Source organism: Haemorhous mexicanus, chromosome 4 (assembly GCF_027477595.1).
Source record: "Haemorhous mexicanus isolate bHaeMex1 chromosome 4, bHaeMex1.pri, whole genome shotgun sequence".
Lineage (NCBI taxonomy): Eukaryota > Metazoa > Chordata > Aves > Passeriformes > Fringillidae > Haemorhous > Haemorhous mexicanus.
Genome location: NC_082344.1, coordinates 69,023,960 through 69,043,937, shown reverse-complemented (window position 1 = coordinate 69,043,937; position 19,978 = coordinate 69,023,960). Strand labels below are relative to the sequence as shown.

Below are 19,978 nucleotides of genomic sequence, written 5' to 3'. Positions count from 1 at the left end.
TGTTCTGTTTGTTCCACTGCAAAATATGACATCATTGTGCCTGACACCTCAGAGAGGAGCTCTCGGTTCCCCATCGTCTGAGGCTGTCACAGACAGCCAAGGAGTGCAGTGCCACCACACAGGCATTGCAGCTGCCCCATCTGAATCCTCCCACTGGGATACATCTGTCAGATGAAAAACTCACCGTCGTTTGCTTGTTACTGCTTTAGGGTTTTGTTTTGGTTATGGTTTAGTTTTGGAGGGGAAAAAAATCAACACAGAGGAGGCAAGGAAACAGGCTTTTAGCTGGTGAACTGCAACTGTACAGCTTTTTGATTTTGCATCACACTGCACATCTGCTCACTGCAGCAGGATTGCAAAGGTCCCTGCTGCAGATTGTTGGAACAACTATTGTTCTTTGGAAACACCCTGTCCTAAAGTGTAATTCATTGCTTTAAGCAAAATTGTATTCTCGATTAAGCACAACTTTTAAAGTGCCATGTGAACTTTTATTTTAACAAAGTCAGAAGACAAGAATTTGGCACCAGTTTGCTTTCTTTGCCAAGTGCATGGATCTTCTCTCCCGAGGAATGGTAGATTTCATTCTGAGACCCTGTATTCCCAGAAAAGCAGGTCAGAGTGATTAGTTTCCTTCAGCTTTGTTGAATTCAGCACTGTAAATATACAAGAAGCTCCTACACGTTCAGGCTACCCATCCTAATGTATTTAAACATATAATGCACAATGGGATATGTTCTTTTTCCTAGAAAATTGTTTGTTTACTCTCCTAACCCTGTTTTGAATGAAAACCCCAATTTTCATCCTGATAGACAAGGCAAGCCTCTGAATGTTTAGTATTAAATTTGAAACATCCATCATTAGCGAAATGAGGAAACTTATTTTTCTTTTAAACAAATGGTATGATATGACAAATGTCATAAACAGAGCTGTACAGATCATAAACTGTACAGGATTTACAAAACTAGTGCTACCACATTTATAATAATTTTTTTTTCCTGGTGAAATTCTTGTGCTGAGAAAACTGGTGCTGTCACAAAGTACAGCACAGCTAAAATGTTATTACAGCTATTTTTTTCTGTTGGAGATTAATTTATAAAAAGTTATTAAGTGCTAGATTGTATTTTATATTTATTTTGTGATAATGCTAATTGCAAAGAAAACTGTAATAGAAAAATTAGTATACTATGCTTTGCACATGAGTATCTTAGTGATTCAGCAGCTCAGCTTATTCAAATCAAATATAAACGTATCAACTAGCTACTGGCCATGATTTCAACATAAAACTACTATTTCTGTATTTTTAAGGTACCACTGTATTTAGTACCAACATGAGTGGCAAACTGAAACACAAATCAGGGGGTGTCACACACTGCCGCTGAGAGAAAACAGTGTAATTTACAGAAGGCTTTCAGCTCCATCCTTCCTCTCATCTCGCATCAGCTAAAATCCTTGTTTTTGTCTGGCTGCACATCACTTGTGATGTGACTTTCATATTTGACAAAATAAACATGCAGAACTTGAAGGCTGCCTTTTAATGCTTTTTTCCCTGTCTTGTACTGAGCTGAAATTATTTCAAGTATAATTACTTAAAACAGACACTAATGCATTTCAATTTGCACTTTGCAAACAGGTTAGTTTGTCTTCAGAAATGTAATAGTGGAAATTTATACAGCACCCATGGTTAGAGACCATAAGATAAGATTAATGACTGTTGGGGTTTCAATGGGCCAGTGTGTGTAAAAGAAGTCTAAGTAGTACCCCAATCTTCATACCATGCTATTAATTTGAATTGCTAAAACTCAGTGAGCTCCTTGTGAAATAGCTGACATGAAATAAGCTGACATGTAAAGATTTGCAATATGTAAAGAACTGCAAAGAGAAGAAACACTATGCACAAAAAACAAGTGATGGAATTTTAAAAAAAAACCTGAGAAACACAACAAAAAGGTATAAAAATTTGTATTTATATTATGACGAGATAATGATACAACACAATACTCCGTGTGCTACAGAACGTAGCAAGCGCCATGTACGTGTGTACAAATGAATCTGTATAGTACAGTAAAATGCATCTCACAGACTATGAACCATTCCTTTGGCTCTGGGACCCAGAGGCTCTGGCACCGAACCCACTCACTAACACTTTTAGGTAACAATTTTACCAGTAAGCAGCAGAAGGCTCTCAGTCAGTCCTCCACCTGCACCAAAATTTCATCTTAAACATCCCTCCTGCACAGACCCTTCCAATGCCATAAATCCTTAGTAACCACAGTTTATGCCTCTCGTGCAAAATGAAAGAAAGGAATTCTGAACTTGGGGCACCTTCACTCTGCTTTGCCAGGAAGCAAGCCTCTGGCTGGCCATCCCTCCCCAGGAATCCTTTCCTGGGCTTATTTACAATACTTCAGGCAGAGAGAACAGCTAAGGTGACCAAATGGTCTTTTCTGTTTCATATACCCCCTGCATTTTAATTCAGGGTAGCTACAGAGCACACTTGGAGGTTTTCTTTACAGCTACCAATTAACAACAGTGCATTTAGACAGTCACTTAAGCAAACTGGCTCATTTCATTGCTGGCAAAATTAATTTCTGATGTGTTTGCCCCATTAGTATTTGTAGGGAGTACAGCTGTTCCTTAAAGGGTTCCTAAAAGGGTCTCAATTATTCTTCCATCAGTTTTGGAAAGTGTAAGTTAATGGATTAAATATCAGCACTGTTACTGGCTCATACCACACACAGCCGATGGCCTCTACCATTTAAAAACAAATTTAACAGATTCATGAAAGAGTAATTTGTTTTGAAAACATTCCTTTATCAGCAACATCATAAAATTAAATGTATAAAATTAATATTACTGAATTAAAAGCTGTGATGATGTGGTTCTTTTCAGAAATGTGTTACTTTCCACATGACTGATCTGCAAGGGTGAAAAATTTCACCATTAATTACCAGTCTGCCAAAAAGTTAGTAAAATGGTAAAATAATCACTTGTCCAGGAGGAGAGACTGCTGTAAGTACCTCCAGGAAAGGCAGAAGTACCCACCCTGAGCAGGATTGCAGGCAGAACCCACACTTGTAACTTCACCTCTTTCTGTTGCCCAGTTCTCCTCTTTTGGCATTTTAAGTTCACCCACTGAAATGGGTTATGCAAAGTGTACAGTCAGGTGCTCAGAAAACTGGTATTTGTCACTGTAACTTCTTTGTAGATCAATGAGTAACTTTTTTTCTACTTCTGTAATTATATGCATGTGGTACAGTTGAACCCATACTCATCCATGTCAAAAATATAACACCACTGAAGTCAGTCTTAATTCTGTAACTAAGTTAGATGTGTTAGATTTTATGTCATTTTTTTCAACTCCAAATCTTATACTAATATATTGGGATTGAAACTCATCTATAAACAGCACATGGAAAACTGTCATTCTCATGGATTTTTGGGAGGCTTTTTTATTTCTGTTTTAACCTGCTAAAACTCACTCTGAACCAAGTTTGTTCTTTGCAGAAGACAATACAGGATCCAGTCTCTGAATAATGTGTTACAGAGCTTCTACTGCCAAACCTGCTCTTTTCAGAAGATAAATAAATCAGCTGCAATGGGCCTGGCACAGTACAAGCTATGCAGAAAGAACTAGCAATTTCAAGCTGAGTTTTTTTGTGCCTCCCTCTGGTGATGCCAGAGTGCAGGCAGGGAGCTGGAGGAAGCACTAATCCAGGAGCAATGCAGAGGCGTGCATCCTCCGACACCTGCGTGCTGCAAGGGAAAGCCCTTCCTTTCTTCTCCCCCGGGAAACAGGCCAAACCTCTGCGTCTCCAGAAAAAGAACTTTGTGATGACTTCATCTCTCCAGAGCCCCTTCCACAGAGAAAAAGACCTAGCAGCCCTGTAATCTTGTCCCTACTCCTTTTGCAATGTGGTAACTGCAGAGGAAATGGATGAACTGAGCAGCAGCACCTCCTCGCCTGCTCAAAGCGTGGTCACGACAACACGGCAGAGCTGCCGAGGTGGTGGCAGGATTTCATCTTGCAGCAGTTTGCTTTTTGCAGCCCCACTGTGGGCACAGATACACTTGTGCGCACACACGGGGCACACACTCAAGTGTCCAGCTGAGAAAAAATAATAAAAATAACACTGTTTGCATCCCAAGGTGCTGTGGCCAGAGGCAGTGTTGCACTGGCTGCTCAGCAGCAGAACCTGAAAGAATGTCAGAGCCCCGACTGTCCCCACTGACTGCAGCTCTGCTGGGGGGACAGGCCAGCCCCCAAACCTGACCCTAGGATCTGCTGTGCCATTGCCTCTAACGGGGCTGCTGCTGTCCGGGGGCTGTGCCTGAAAATTCCACCTTAAATTGGGCTGTGCTCGAGGGAGAATGACACAGGCAGTATGGTGTCATTTTTCTTAACCAGCGTTAATAGCTCCCAGCTGTAACAACTGAAAAAGTAAAAACAAATAAACCCTTTTTATTTCCACTCAAGATTATTCGAGTAATTTTTATTGAAAATATAAGATCTACAAAGCCATGGATACCCAGCGTGGAAGAACTCATTAAGTTAGCACATTCATCTTTAAAAGGAAAATTTCAGGTTGACCTAAGGTACAATAATGTTCAATTTAAAGTCTCGTTTTTCCTTCTGTAAGTTTCAAATCTCTTTTCATTAGGAGGTTCTGTGCAAGAGCTGCTTGTCATGAAAGGAAACACTTTACAATCCATGAATGTGTTCATTATATAATAAATGAACAGCAACAATATACTAGCCTCTTTTTTTTTTCCTGTTAACAGTCGTGTGTTAAAGTAAACTCTTTTTTTTTTTTTTTCCATGATTTGGAAATTAGTTACATATGCACCAAAGGAGCTAGTAATTTCTGCTGCTTGTCAGCTACACACAATGAGTATATTGCTGTGTGCTTTCCCCAACAATGAGGATTTTAGTAATATGCAAGGTGTATAGAATGTAATACCAAAACCTGCATCACAGAAAAGGTTAATTGTTTTCTTATTCAGCTGCCAGAGTTGATAACCTTAGGCCCCTCCCCAGAGCCAAAGAAGGGGTGGCCATCCATTAGGTTATGTAAATTAAATGTATACGTTTCCTTGTTGGCAAGTTCCAAGCAGTAAGCGAGAGTGCAAACAAGGATCTGTAAGCTGCCACAAAATGTATTCATATTTCTACTCCGTGTTGTAAGAGCCAAAGGGAGGACACGTATGTCAGATGTTGAAAGAACAACTGAACCTTTGCTTTTGATCATTATGGTCAGTCTGTCATGAGGTCTTGTATCTGAATGCTAAAAATGGCACCACACTTGGACATCCCATAGCCTTACACAGTACGTTTGTGTTTCCCAAGCCACTGAGCGCTGGTCTCACAGAGACCCTGACTTTATAAGCTAACAAAAAATAGATTTGGGTGCTGAAGAATCCAAGGGAGGGCTCATACAAAGACAATTAACCCTCGCACCAAAACCTAATTTCATGATTTTACTTAAAGCCACACTGAATCAGTTGTGAGAGGGTGAAGATATAAATACACCTCTCTGCTTCATCCGTAAGAAGGTGGACAACTGACCATTTGAACAGAGGGTCTTGAAACAAAGCTTAGTTGTCCTTTAAACAATGAGAAGGAGAGGCATACATAAATGGTCACCAAGGCACAATATGACAAAGGTGAAGAGTCCCTGAGACTCTGGTCTGGGTCTGTACCATTCCCCTCCTTATACAAGTAAATGAGAACATTTAGGAAAATATAATACAAAATCTCTTACAGGAAATATAGACTACACTTGCTAAAATCACTTCCCTAAAAGTGTTTATAGCTTTTTTCTTTTTTTTTTTTTCAATTTTTTCTTTTTTTTTTCCTTCTTTTTTTTTTTATTTTTTTAAAAGACCTTCTTTAAACAGATAATGCAAAGACTGGTCCATTTTTTTCTTACCCGGCAAGCCAAGCTCTAATGACTTCACTAAGCAGAAGTTGTATTAAAATACATCTTCATAGTATTGCTACAATTTGGGTAAATATGTTCTGAACAGCTTGATGAGTACTAAATAAACTTTGCTGTTTTACAGCATACATTTTAATTTTTTTGCACTTTTTTAAGAATAGAAAATGCAATTATAGTGTGCAAAAGAAAAAAAATTAATTATCTTCTAGCTGAATACTGTAGTTTTAAGCCATGCCTTCCATAAGAATGTATTGACATGTGTAAATAGAAGAGAAGAAAAAAAAATACAAGCAAACAGAGATTTCATTTCCTTGCAAGGAAAGATTAACTATCACAAACTGGATCACTTGAGTTCTGTATTCTTCAGAGAAAGAAATGAAAACAACAACCCATAAAACCACTGAAATGCTTCAAATGTCATCCATTCCACAGTAACAGGTTAAAACTGCCATGTTGCTTTCTACTGCTCCCGTTAACATGGATAGAATGATTTGCTGCTGGTTGGATATTGAATACAAAAAGCAAAAGAAAGTTGAGATCATTCCACATGAAGTCATTATTAGAGCTGGCTTTTCCCCCATTTTGAAGTACAGTAGTGACTTGTAAATATGACCTTTTCTAAAGATCATTTGAGATTTGAAGATTTATCTGCCTGCTTCACCCAAACAACAGCTGCTGAAAGAATTTACTCTATGGAGCCCACTATACAGCATTCAAAATGTTTTGGGTTTGGGGTTTTTTTTCATGAAAAAATACCACAAAAAGTAGTTTTAGGTTTTTGTATCTCTGAATCACTAACACATTGTAGATTTCATTTATTCTTCCATGTTTGAAAATGGTTTCTGCAAAATCAAAATAAACTGTCAAACTCCCTTACGCCATGCTTCCAACAGTTTGAATTTAATACTTCTTGAATGGAACGACATAATTTATTTCCTTTAATTTGCAGGATGGCTACATCAAGCTAGCTTTAAGTCACAACTGTACCTAACCACAGTTCTCTGCAGCAAACCCATGATTTACAATATCTACTATTGTGGTTACAGTGCAGGGAACCGTGGGTAAGAAACCTCCATGTCAGAGTATTGTGGTTGGGGTTTCCCGGAAGAGTGGCAGTTGACACCTCTGGAATATTCATATATAAGTGCTTCAGTCAGATGGTCCTGAGTTGAGCAGGTAACTCAGGCACTATGAGAGCCTGGCATTCAGTCTGCGGGAATGTGTGTAACCTCCGTCACTCGAACCGCTCTGCAAACTGTAGTGGTCTTCAGCATCACTGGCACTTCCAATACTGTCCATTTCACCTGGAGTAAACTCCATTCCTTCAATGTCTACTTCTAAAGAAAACATAAGAAGGCACATTTTCAGAAAGTTGTAGCAACTGGTCATGGGCCAGTGTCAATCAACACCTGAATCACACTTCAGCTGCAATAATTAAAAAAAAAAAAACCAAGAACTGGCACAGTAATTCCTGAGGAAAGGAGCAACTTCTCCACCTGAGAATTAAAATCCCTTCTGTCCTCAGCCACATAAATATACTGCATGACATCAATACCTGTGGCATTCACATCCTCTAAACAGAGACATAATTCCATAATTCTCTCTCTCAGGCTTTTTCCTGGAGAATCACAGAGGGAAAACAATTTTTATCTCTGCTTGCTCCTCCTAGTGTTTTGCACATGTAGAATGTATTAAGAAGATTGTTTACCTAAAGAAATTTAGTAATTAGATTCTGGTAGAAATTGTTTATGTTAATTAGCCAATCAGGTCCAAGCTCTGTGGACTGTCAGTCTACAGACATTCACGAGTTTTTCAATTAGTATTAAGTATAATATAGTATAGAATAGTACAGTATAGTATCTCTCTTTAATAAAATTGTAATGTAATATAGTATAGTTTTAATAAAGCAATTGTTCAGTCTTCTAAATCAATAGAATCAGCTACCAATCATTCCTGTGATGGAGGCACCCTAAAACAGATAAATACCAAATGCTTTGCCAGAACTGTTCAAGCCTGCACACAGACACTGATTTAGAAAAAAGCTGGCCCTCGGAGGCTGTTGTACTGCAGAATTGCCCATGGTAATTGCAACCTTGCAGGTGTTGGCTGTCCAATCTGTGACCACCTGTCCCCAGGTAACTGCCCCAAGACTGACCACTCAACCCCCCTGGGCCCTGAAACAGCCAGCCTGGCCAACTGTTCCGCCCAGAAAAACTTCCAAATGGGAAAATAAGAAATGGCAACAGCCACCTTGACAAGCTGCCTTAAATGAGAACCAAATGCACAGAACCCTTGGTGATTGTTGCACAGAAAATGTTTTAAAATTTCACAATAAATGATGTGGAAATATTTTATTCCCACAAATTAATTAGGCAAAATAAGATTTTTTTTTCCATGAGAAAATATTATGCCAGCTTTAGCAATAATTACACTAAAAATTCAAAACATTAAATGGTAACTGTTAAAAAAACTGCCAAAAACTCATGCAGGATAAATAGCTTTAAAAATACACACAATATTAACAGCTTCAAAACTGATTAGGAAAAAAAACGTTTTTCAAAGAATGTGAAAAAGATGCCTTAATTTTTTACTCTTCAAATCACATTATGTTATAATTTTGTCTGGGTTTTGTTGAAAGCTCGATTTTAGTGCTAAATGACATTTCCTTGTTTCCCTACTTCCCTCTTCCCCCGTGCTCCTGCAGGCCCCTTGGGAAGGGCTGGCTGAGTTACCTTGTTCAGAGTCAGTGGATATTGTTGATCCCATGCTGTCAGTGCGGATTCGCTCCATGCCCTGCACGGATAGCTGCTCCAGCCTGCGCTTGAGGTAGCGGTGCTCCCGCTGTAATTGTTCTTTAATATTGAGAGCTTTTCGGTCCTGTTCTTCCAATTTCTTAAAGGGAGAGAAACACAGTCAGCTGCCAGTCTGTACCCATGTCAAAGCATAAGAAACGTAAGGTCTTCTCGTAAACAGTAATTTGAAAGCAATTTAAGTATTTTCATTAATTAATATAAAGTTAAAATTAAATCTAAAATTTTGATTTTTTTAGTTAGCATTCTGTAGAGGTCAGTACAATTTTAGCAGGCTGAATTTGTTTCACGGTTACAGGGGAAAAAAATAATAATAATTTAAAAAAAAAAATCCCTCAGAGACTCTCTTGCCACTAGCAGACATTCCCTGGCTAAGACCAAATTATTGTTGCCTTGGTTGTGGGGAATAATTAAATCATTTTATCAGTCGAAACCAGCATCATCTTTGATAACTCGAGCACAGCTCAGGTTTCAGTGAGAACATAATGCATCTTTAGATGAGTCTCTTACTCCACCTATCACCATAAAGGAACCATCGTGAGCCTCTGAGTGTTCTCCCTCCTACCACAGGCCATGGAAAATTTTAGCATTTAAAATGCTTCATTAACAATAAACAGCATTAATTATATATAGAAGGAGGAATTTACTAAGAACTCTCTTTATTCTTGCTTTTTTTTTTCCCTGAACTTCTCCAGAGCAAGTATGATAATTCTGTGATATCATCTACAAAGTCGGTGGTATTAATTCAGAATTTCTGGGCAAACAGCCTGTGAAAGAATCCTTCACATATCTACCTAAAATCTCCCCTCTGACAGAATAAAAGCTGGTATTAATTTTGCAAATAAAAAGAATGCTTCACACCTGGAAAAATGTGCTGCACTGTTGGTCCAAATACAGTAACAGGAATAAAGTGCCTTTTTGTATTTGAACTGAGCCCTTCTCCAAATCACTGCTAGCCATTTTAAAAAAATGACCTCATAATTAGGGAAAATTTTCTAAGAGTATGATGGGATTAAAAGCATGAAGGATACACAAATCAAAACACCTTTTATTATTAAAAAAACTATCTGATGCAGTAAATTACAGGTTGTAGCAGTAAAAGCGCTCATAAGAGTGAGCAGATTTCTCTGTGAGCTGTGTTTACATGATCACTGAGATTTAGGAGATGTGCAGGGAGTGAATACAGCTGCTGAAGTCTCCTCCCTGCCGTCTGAATGAACCTAGGCTTGGTTTTCTGAGGAGAGCAGGCTGGGACAGTGCACAGCAAAACACAAGCAAAACACTTTCAGAGATCTTGCTGTTCCCATGCAAGCCTGAAATAAAAGTGTTTGAAAAAATAATTGACACCCATGAATGGGGCAGTTTCCTGGCTCAATGAAATCTACCTTCTTCCACCACATTTTAAGCCCCCTCCCAGGCAATACACTCTGCAGATAATCATCATATGTGGATACACAATGTTATAATAGGAAAAGGGGTTGGTACATCCATGTACACAACAAACCAAATGTGCCCAATTGATCAGACTTCCTTTTCCTGTATTTTCCTGGCTGCAATCCCAAACTCTAACAACTATTTTAGGAAAGAACTCCGTGATTCATATCCAGGAGACTCAAAACCATCCAGTCTTTCAGAGCAGATCTCAATATATGGGGGGTGTGCGTGTGTGAGAAGTTGAGCACTAATGACTGTGCTCAAAATGCCAGCCAGGCACAGGCAAGCTCTGGCAGGGCAGGGGAGGGAGCTGACCTGACAAAGGGGAGCAATTAAATGCTAACCCAGTTTGGGCAGGTTCAGTTAAAATCTTAAAAAGAAAGTTAAACTTCAGTCTGGATTTTCAGAAGATGAGAACTTGGTGCTGTGCAAGGCAGATCTGGAAAGAATCTGTTCCCAGCTTTTTTTATCAGCAGCTGAAATGGTAACTGCAGGGCTAATCTCGCACACTCGCCACTTGTAAAAACACTTTTTCAATTTGTATGCATAAGCCCATCATAGGGGGGCAGTCCAAGACAAAAACCACATGCAGTGCCTTTCATGCATGTTAGCCTGAATTATAAACAAGAGGCCAAAATCTCAAATGGTAAAAACAGGGGTTGCCCAGCTGGAGTAAATGTGCTTAGGAGTGCTGAAAAAGTAGCTCTGTAAACTTTTTCACAAGAATGGTTTTGCTTAGATTAATCTTTATTTCTTCTTAGGAATCACACCCACTTCTGTAACAGCAGTGAATCTTAAAGCTGTGTATCAGCAGGATGTTCTCCAAAATATTCCAAGATTACTGGCAGTGTTCAATTTTGCCTGACACTTTTCTTGACCTGTTTCTCTGCCAGAAGAGTAATTACAGTCCTGGACACAGCAGCAGAAACCTGTTCTTTAACTTGTACATTTGAATACCTCTTTGTCTTATTTCTGCATAAAACCCCATTCCCTGAAAACAATGACAGTGAAAATGGGAGTGAAGGTGTCTTTGGAGAGAGAAGGTCTGAGGAATAATTTCCTTTGAATTACTTGTGCAAATGTAGAACCTGCACTGCTGCTGCATCATAGGTGAGATTTAAGGCTGTTTTTTGTTTTAAACTTGTAAGAAGGGGAGCAGCAACTAACAGGAGATTGCATTTCATTTTTTGTTTCATGTAAATGAGAACCTGGTCAACAAAATGTTGATGGGGTAAGGCTCACTAATAGATACGATATTTTTGATTCCTTTATTTTTTTTTCATCATTAATGGATCTGGCTTTTTTACATTTTAGTAAATGCAGTACAATGCTACTTTACTCAGTTCTTAAAAAACAAATATATTAATTAAAGAACAGCTTTGATAGATTTTTAAAATTATAGTGTAAATTATTAAATACGCTAGTTAGCAACTAAGCAGAAATCACAAAACCATTGTTTTATATATCTGAGATGCTAAATTGCAAAACACTAAACTTTGACACTGTGACTGAAATCCCTGCAAGTAATAAAGGCCAATAAATCCAGAAGACTGGACATATGGATATGGATTTTGTGTGAAAATTTGTTTCCTCTCTATGGATACACATTCTGGAAGATTCTCCCTTGAAAGAAATAAAAACATGGATGAATGTTTTTACCTTGATATGCATCTTAGCTCTTTTCAACAGACTTAGAGTGGTGTGTCTGGTGCTGTCCGGCCCGAGAGGCACAAGCTGTTTTAGCTGTTCCAAATATAGCCGGAGTTTAGCCCGCCTGCAATCATTAAAAACCGAGAGTTGTAGTGGAGTTGCACCCGAACAGAATCTCCTATATGCAAACACCATCTGTTTGCAGGATCTCTGTGCAGAACTCGAGTCAACTGTGGCTTCCTTTCCCCTCCCTTTGGCAAAGTTTCAGACTGAAAGGTCACTTGAAATGCAGTAATGTTGCTTGGCACACTCAGACAGGAGGCTCATACCTGTATTTCAGAGCAGTTTGCTCAGCCTGGTCAGACCCATCTTAACCAAAGGGGAGTATGCTCAGAGATCTGAGACATCCAGGAAAGGCTGCACACTCCACCTGTGGCTGGGTAAGGCCAAAAACCTGGGATTTTGCTCCAATGCAGTGAATTCTGCAGGCACAGACAGAGCTGTGGGCAGCTGCAGACCCTGATCCCCCTCTCCCCATTCCTATCCCTGCCTGCTGCAATAGGACACACTCCAGCTATGCAAGCCAAGGGCATCCATGCAGCTCTTCACAGCTCAGAGCTGTTTCCAGCCATGGTTTATCAATGTATTTTAACAGGAAGGTCCTGATGCCCCTTCTCCTCCCTTCTACTGACCCACAGTCCTCCCAGAGGGAGACATTCTTCCTCACACTGCACTGTGGTTATTATAAACACACAAGAAGAAACACTTCCAGCCATGTTCCTCAACAACAGGCCCCTTCTTTCTCTGTTACCCCCTTGCAAGTATCACTACTGCAGCTCCCAACAATCTCTCCTGTACTACTGCCGTATCTATCAGTAAAAAGAGGATGAACAAAGTATTATTTCTACATGCTTTCCAAACTAGAAAGCAGCTGGCAATACAACAGTCCATGGAAGAGCTGCTTGACCTATCCAAAACAAGGCAGTGGCCAACCAAAGAACTGCACGGGAGTATGTTTCTGCAGTTGCATCCTAAAGAAAATCTCTCCTGGTTTTAATTCACAGTGCTTGAACAGGAATCCACATGGTTCTGCAATGAGAAATGGCCGTGCAAGTGCTTCCATGAATAAGTGCTATCCTCCTTTCTGCCAGCCTGTTACAGGCTGAGCAAAGCCATGACCTGGAGCTGACATTGCCCTCACAGCCATAAGAGGAAGTGAAGCAGATCCCAAGAGTGAGGTGAATAATCATCTTTTTCAAATTTGCTCGATGCTGCATGAAGGAAACAAACACTGCAGGGAATTCAACACTTCTGGTCGAGAACGAACTTTCTTTTGAACAATGAGTTCAGAACCACAGTCTAGCATCAGTGTTTGAAATGGACAAACACTCTTCAGCAGAATTTAATATGCACCAAATGACAAATCAATCATTTATAGTTGGAATGATTAGTGCAATGTGAAAACAACCTGAGAATTAACGGTGAAAAAACCCAAAGCAAAACAGAATTAATGCAGAACAGTAATGACTATATACTCACACATGTAGTTCTGTCTGCCTATAAATCAGCAGTGTACTAGCTAAGAAACCACAAAGCATTTCCATAAAATTTTAAATTTTTTCTTCATGCCACTTAGAGAAAAAGGATTTTTGGTAAAAATCTGATTCACAAGAGAAAACTGCCGACAGACTTTTTATTTAGGTCTGGGGTTTGTTTTTAAATACAAGGTTCTAAACTTAAGCATCTAAATGCTTTTGTTTAAACAACACCAACAAAGATTGGCTGAAGTATTCACAAAAATTGCCCATCAGATCCCCTAAGGCTGCTACCTTAAACTGGAATATCAATCTTTAAAATAGTGAAATACCCAAATTAGGGACTACTGGTATTTATATAGAAAATCTTAATGAGGCAAATGTTTATTTCTGCATCTGTAATGTCTAAAAACTACCTGAGGTAGTTGCATTTTAAATACAAGAACTTGTGTCAGGGACTAAATTCAAATAATCTTCTTGTTTTCTAATGGCCTCCAAACATACCCACATGAGCCTGTTTCACTCAGCCCAGCTGTACTTAGACTGATGACAAGAAAGTGGGGACTGAAGATGAAGGAGCATATGGGAAGGAAGAGGAGAAGGATGGTACCAAATAGTAAATAGAGAGGTAAACACCTAGAAATGGAATGAGCAATATACTTGAAGCCACTAAAAATCTGACAAGGAATATACAGAACTGTTGATCTGAGATTTATTTAGTATTAATTCTGGAAAACATTAATGAAACCAGACTACATACTGAACTTATCTGCCTCTTGCTATTTGAGGAAAGTCTGCTTACCACAGGGAGAAGAAAGCAAGGCTTTAGTGCACTTCCTTGCCATCAACTGGGGAGTTCACAGAAATATCACCAAGGTTCAGGGACATGGCTGTGTGCCTTTTTAAAGCACAAACTCTTATATGTTACCTGCCAGCCCAGTAGAGCAGGACTTTACAGAATTGCCAGGAAGAACATGGGACTGAATCTAAGAAGAGTATTTTTAAGTGACCAGTGAGAAGAATTAAAAGGGCTGAATATTAACAAAACTGCTTTAAGGCTTTTTCAGTACTACCAGCTGATACTGATAGCAGTTAATGTACTAAACACACTTGCTGAAAGACCTCCTCTAACTTCACCTTTTTTTTTTTCATCTAATTACTCAACACCTATGAATCCATTACAGATTTTAAAGCATAAGCTTTACATAGATCTTTACATAAATGCAGTCATAATTCATGTATTATAATCGATAGCTTAGATTGTGAATGTACAAACCCACCACAACTCCTCTAGTACTGGAGTAATATCCCCACGTTTTTCATCTTGCACATCTTAGAAAAAAACTGTAAGAATGTAAGAAAACATTTCAGGCATGTTACATTAACAGATCACACCAGCAGGAACAAGGGACTCAAACTTCACAGCAGAGAAGTTGTCTCGTACAGACTCTGCCAGCACTAATTTCTCTCTTTTTCTGCAGGGACCTGACAGCTTTTGCTTTTCCTCAGCTGCCTGTGACCACAGGAGGAGGGAAAGGCACTCACAAAGGTAATCACAGCCAGAGCTGCTTTGTGTTTTGCAGCTCACGCCTTAAATTCCACCTAAAAAAATAACAAAAAGAAAGGAAAAAAAAAACCCAAAAACAAACAGCAGCCTGGTGTCAGAGCAACAGGGTAACAGTCTCTGTGCATGAAACATGGTTGAAGTTGGGAAATTAAACTCTGCTCCCGCTCCCAACCCCAGTGAGGTATCTGCCTGGACACCAGAGCTGACAGAAAAGGGTAATTTCCTCACCTCAGGTGGATGCACAGAAATATCCCCCTCATCACTGATACTGATTTTATCTGGGAAGGCAGAGATCTAAAAATGCCATCCAAAATCCAAATCAAGCCTGCAGCTCTCTGTTTTGGGTGTAGCCCCACATATGGAGAGGTGCATGGGTGCCCAGTCTGATTTATCACATTGTCCTTTGTGCCAGATGATAAAGGGCTTTCAGGTGTTCAAGACTGCAGTGTTTCCCCATAAGCAGGTTCACAGCAGGATCCTCTGAGTCTGCTTTACAGCTCTTCTAGTGCTTGATAAGCCCGGGCTGGTCAGCATTCCAGGGCAGGGGCCATGTCTAGCAGCTGTCTGGTGGTTCCTCACATTCACAGAAGGGACAAAGCCACCTGCTGACAACTGACCCGAAGGCTACCAGCAGCAACTGCATTAAACTGGTTTTGAGTCCACGTAAGCCACGATGGGCGGTAGAGGCTGGGCTTTCAGAGCCCGTGGCAGAACCCTGGAGCCCCACAGCATGGAGGGACAAAGCAGCAAGAAGGGGGTATTAAGACTTTTCCTATATAACAAGGACATCCACCAGAAGAACGTCACAGGAAGACCACTCACTGACTCTAGTCCTTGGAGACTCCAGTTTGCTCAAGTGTTTGGCTGTGAAAGGGCAAGTTCACCAATTCTCAAAGAAAGGGTTGCCATACAAAGGTATATTAAGATCTTTGACTCTAATCAATTTCATAATTGTGTTGAGTCCATTAAAAAATAGTCAATAAGCTTTACTGCCTATATGAAATCCCAGATGGAAATCCAAGCAGCACACCAATAAATGGAATACTAAGATGCAGAAAAGGAAAAAAAAAAAAGAAACAAGAAAGTCCATTGTTCACCCTGGATAATCTTCATTCCAAGGAAACTGCAACAACTCCAAGAAATTCCTACAACTACTTGACAGGCGGTTGCAATGGGAACAAAATACTTCTCTGTAGGGCTAAATAATACAACAAAAGGCAATGGCTGTGGATTCAGAGGTTCAGGATGGACCCTGGGAAACAAATTTTTTATTGGGGCAGTGGTGAACAACCAGAATAGGTTGCCCAGAAAGGCAGTTCTTGGAGATTCTTAAAGATTTACCCAGATAGAGCAAAAAACATTCACAGACACACATCCATGTGTATGAACATGTAAATCCAAGATTGCCTGTAACCCTTCAGCATTTGACTCACAAGACTGCTCCCATTCATGTACCAGCAAAACATCCCCAGCTGTGTGGTTTAAACCTGTGCCACTCTGACTGACAGACTGCTAGTAGGTTTGCGGAGTGACCTGATCCACTGCAGCCTTTCCACAGGGGCTCTCCAGGGCTTTGTCAGGTCCAGCACAGCAGAGAGAAATGGCCTGCAGCCAGTCAGACAGCAGATAGCTGTTCAAGCAGTAGCTGCACTGTTTTTTGACAGCAGTAAAGGTGTGTTTCCTAAACCATTCAAGTATAAATCTACAGGCTTTATTTAGAGGCCACTGAGCTGCACAAAGCCAGCTGCAAAGGCAAGGTGCATATCCCAAATGAGCTGCTCAGTCCTCAGCATGGCATGCCTAAGCCAGGCCCCAGTGACATTAAATGGCCACAGACACTCATGACACAGGGTGACATTACTGAGTTCCTGTGAAATGTGTGCCTGTCCATCCTGCCACCCCAGCTGGGCACTCCCTGCAGACAAGCTTCCAACAGCCCTCCACGTGTTTATGGTTGGTAGCACGGGGTGGGCATTTCCTGGAAGCTGCATCCAAAGATAAACAGTTCCCACTGCTGGCATCTTGTTCCTGACTGCCAGAGGTCACTTGCTGAAAGTGTCAGAAGGGCCATGCTCATCTGTTTCTGAACAATTGTGAGCAACAGCATAAAGCTCACTACAGAGAAGTCAAATGCATGACAAGTGTTCACCTTGCACATCCTCCAGGTCTCACTCCACCGCCCCTGTGGAGCACAAGAATGACTCTCACATGTACCCATTCTCTGCTGACCCAGAGCTGGCTGTAGAAAGGAAGGAGCAACTCTATCAGCAGTCTGTCATCCTGTGGGAATCCCAGAACAGTTCTGTCTGGTCCACACCTGCTCCCTGATACTAGCAGATTGCCCAGTCTGGCAATGGAGCTGTCCTGGCCATACTGGCATCTTGGACATGTAGCATCTCCAGCTGATGGAGGAAGGGTCTGGAAGGTTAGGAAATGGCCAAAAAGCCACTAAATGTCTGTATTCCCACACTGAATGTCCTGATTTTCCCTTCATGCTGGCTCCAGCAGGATGCAAGGTTAGACATGATGTTGCTTCCACGTGCACAGCCCATCGTACCTCTCACCAGAGTGCACCACTGAAGAAGGCATGAAATAATGCTGCCCTCACAAGCAAGCCCTAACTGTGCTTTCTGTAGGGTACCTTAGTGCTAAAAACACTTGGGTGACTGAACATGTGTCTATGTTTCAGATGTCCCAATTTTACTCCACTAAACTAGCTCTGTGTACAGGAGGTTGACATACCCTTGAATCAACTGCTAGATATATTTGTTTGGTGCTCTTCTAAACAGAAAAGGACACTATAGACCAAATTCAAGCAATGCAATCACTACAAGCCACACCAGTAAGAATAAGCAATAGATTTGAAATAGATGCAAAAATTAAAAATTTGTCATTTCTGTACATTAACCATTTTGGTCCAAAAACCAGATAGCATCACTCCCTATCACAAAGCAAATTCAGTACAAACATAACAAAACTGAACCCCAACTTCAAAGAATAGAAACATATTTAAAATTAATCTAGAAGACATTACTACAAACTGGACAGAGTTACCTAAGCCTTTCAGATTCTTTCTCTAATGTTTCACTTTTTTTTCCACATTCAAACCTATCCTGGTGCTGTGCAATGAAGTTAATACACAAAGGTTTAAATGTAGAGCAGTTACTAAATTTTTCATTGTTGCATAAGGACCATGTAATCTGGCTTAATAATGTGCACAGGGAAAAGTCAGAGAAGAATCCCTGCACCAAAAATTCACTTCTGGAGTCAAATGTTATCCAGTTACACTATGAACCAAAACAGTCTGGCCCAAGCCCACAACTTTGGGCCAGAGACACCAGCAGTGAACTAATGGCTGTGTTCCCTCCTTAAAGCAAGGTGAATTTATCTCCCTGCCAGACATGAAATTCAGCATAAAATACAGAAGTGAGCTAACTGCAATTGTAAGACAGTCATGTTTTTACAGGAAGACTCTTCACAGATTTATTTATGAAATGCAAATACCTGCGTACAGGGAACACTCGAGTTTTAGACAGAATCAGCAAAGAGAAGCTCAGGATACTTTGTGACAGGCACCGGGTCAGGATGAACACTGACAGCATCATTACTCATAAATATCATTATTTCAAAGTTTTTAAAAAATGCAGAAATATAGCAGTAAAAACTTCCCCAGTGTGACTTCAGGGTTCACCTGCCACCAAGGTAAATCGAGGGTGAGAATCTGCCTGTCCTCTGATACCAGCTTCAATCCCTTCTTACTGAAGCTTGACACAACAAGGCAACATCTTTTAAGGGCTGCAGCTCTTTTTATTCTGTGAACATCATACACTAAAGTGGTGACAAAATTTTGCTGCAAATTGTTTTAATGGTACTGAAAATTTAATATATTCATATTATTTTGTGTAGTCCTGGATATCATGGCCACATATGCAATGTTGGTAATCATGTAATTATATACCCAGCTCTGCTCAGTAGAAGCTGGTACTCAAGCATACTTCCCTTGCTCCTCTTTAAGCTAACACTTTAATAAAGTGTCAGGAATTACATATTTACAGCTCTACAAGACTTTTTGTAAGCTACCAAAGATGACTCTGTACTAATTAAAACACATTTGTTTACAAAGGCATTTAAAGAGATTATTTATAAGCTTCCAGCTTACGAAATCACAGAAATTCAATCAGATAAATGGTTCTAAAGAAACCTATTTATTAATGATTCAGACAGTATTTAGCATATCTCCAGCAAAATATTAAACATAATGGAAGATAACGACCCTCCACTGCAATAAAAAATCCTGTTTCTTTCAGATTTATTTAACTCAGAAACACTTTTAATACTTTCTTCTCTACAAAGGATACCTCAAATACTTCTTTTTTTTTTAAAGGATGCTCTAGCTCACACTTGAGCTGCACAATCTATTTCAACTACACAACAAATATGTTTTAGTGAAAAGGAAAGAAAACCTCTTAGTATTAAAGCACTGTACCATAGCAAGGCACCGAGTGTGCAGATTGCTCTGAGATGTGTGAAAAGCTTGCTCACAGCTGAGTGCCTTGGAGTCAAACCCAGAAAATGCAGTCTTGCTCTTACAGCAAACCTCTTGGCTTTTTATCATCCAAGGAAAGATAAACCAAACACCAGGAAGCTGAGGGTCTTTTTAATGGTAAAAACAAATGCCTGAAGTTTGCCCACTGGTGAAGATTCATCCAAGGCATTTTTTGTCTGTGTCTAACACCTGGGGCTTGTGCAACCAAATTCTGCAGTAAAGCCCACATGGAAACTAACAGAGAGGAAGAGCAGTGAGTGCCTAATTGCAATGATTGTTAGTGAATTAAATGCAACAGCCCTGCAACCACCTGCTTTATTTACTGTAGTATTAACTGGGAGTTTCATCCTCAATATGCATTTCCAGCATGCTGAATACTTGTGTGCATCTGCTCTGCTGAACTGAAAGCAGCCACCTTGGAAGTGTCCAAACATGGGATAACAACTGCTGCAAGTGCCTCTTACCATCACAAGCTTTCAGAGAGTCAGCGCTGCTCTGGA

General features: G+C 40.1%; 1 protein-coding gene across 3 annotated transcripts in view; it reads right to left on the bottom strand.

Moving 5' to 3' along the window:
• Positions 1-4,456: 4,456 nt before the first annotated feature.
• MXD4 (MAX dimerization protein 4) overlaps positions 4,457-19,978 on the bottom strand; it is a 39,338-nt gene continuing 23,816 nt past the window's right edge. For all 3 annotated transcript variants that reach the window (XM_059845316.1, XM_059845317.1, XM_059845318.1), the window contains exons 4-6: positions 11,840-11,954; positions 8,669-8,828; positions 4,457-7,273 (exon numbers count right to left, since the gene is read on the bottom strand). In XM_059845316.1, coding sequence (XP_059701299.1) covers positions 7,125-7,273; positions 8,669-8,828; positions 11,840-11,954 — 424 coding nt within the window. In that variant the 3' untranslated portion in view covers positions 4,457-7,124. The remainder of the gene's footprint in view (positions 7,274-8,668; positions 8,829-11,839; positions 11,955-19,978) is intronic.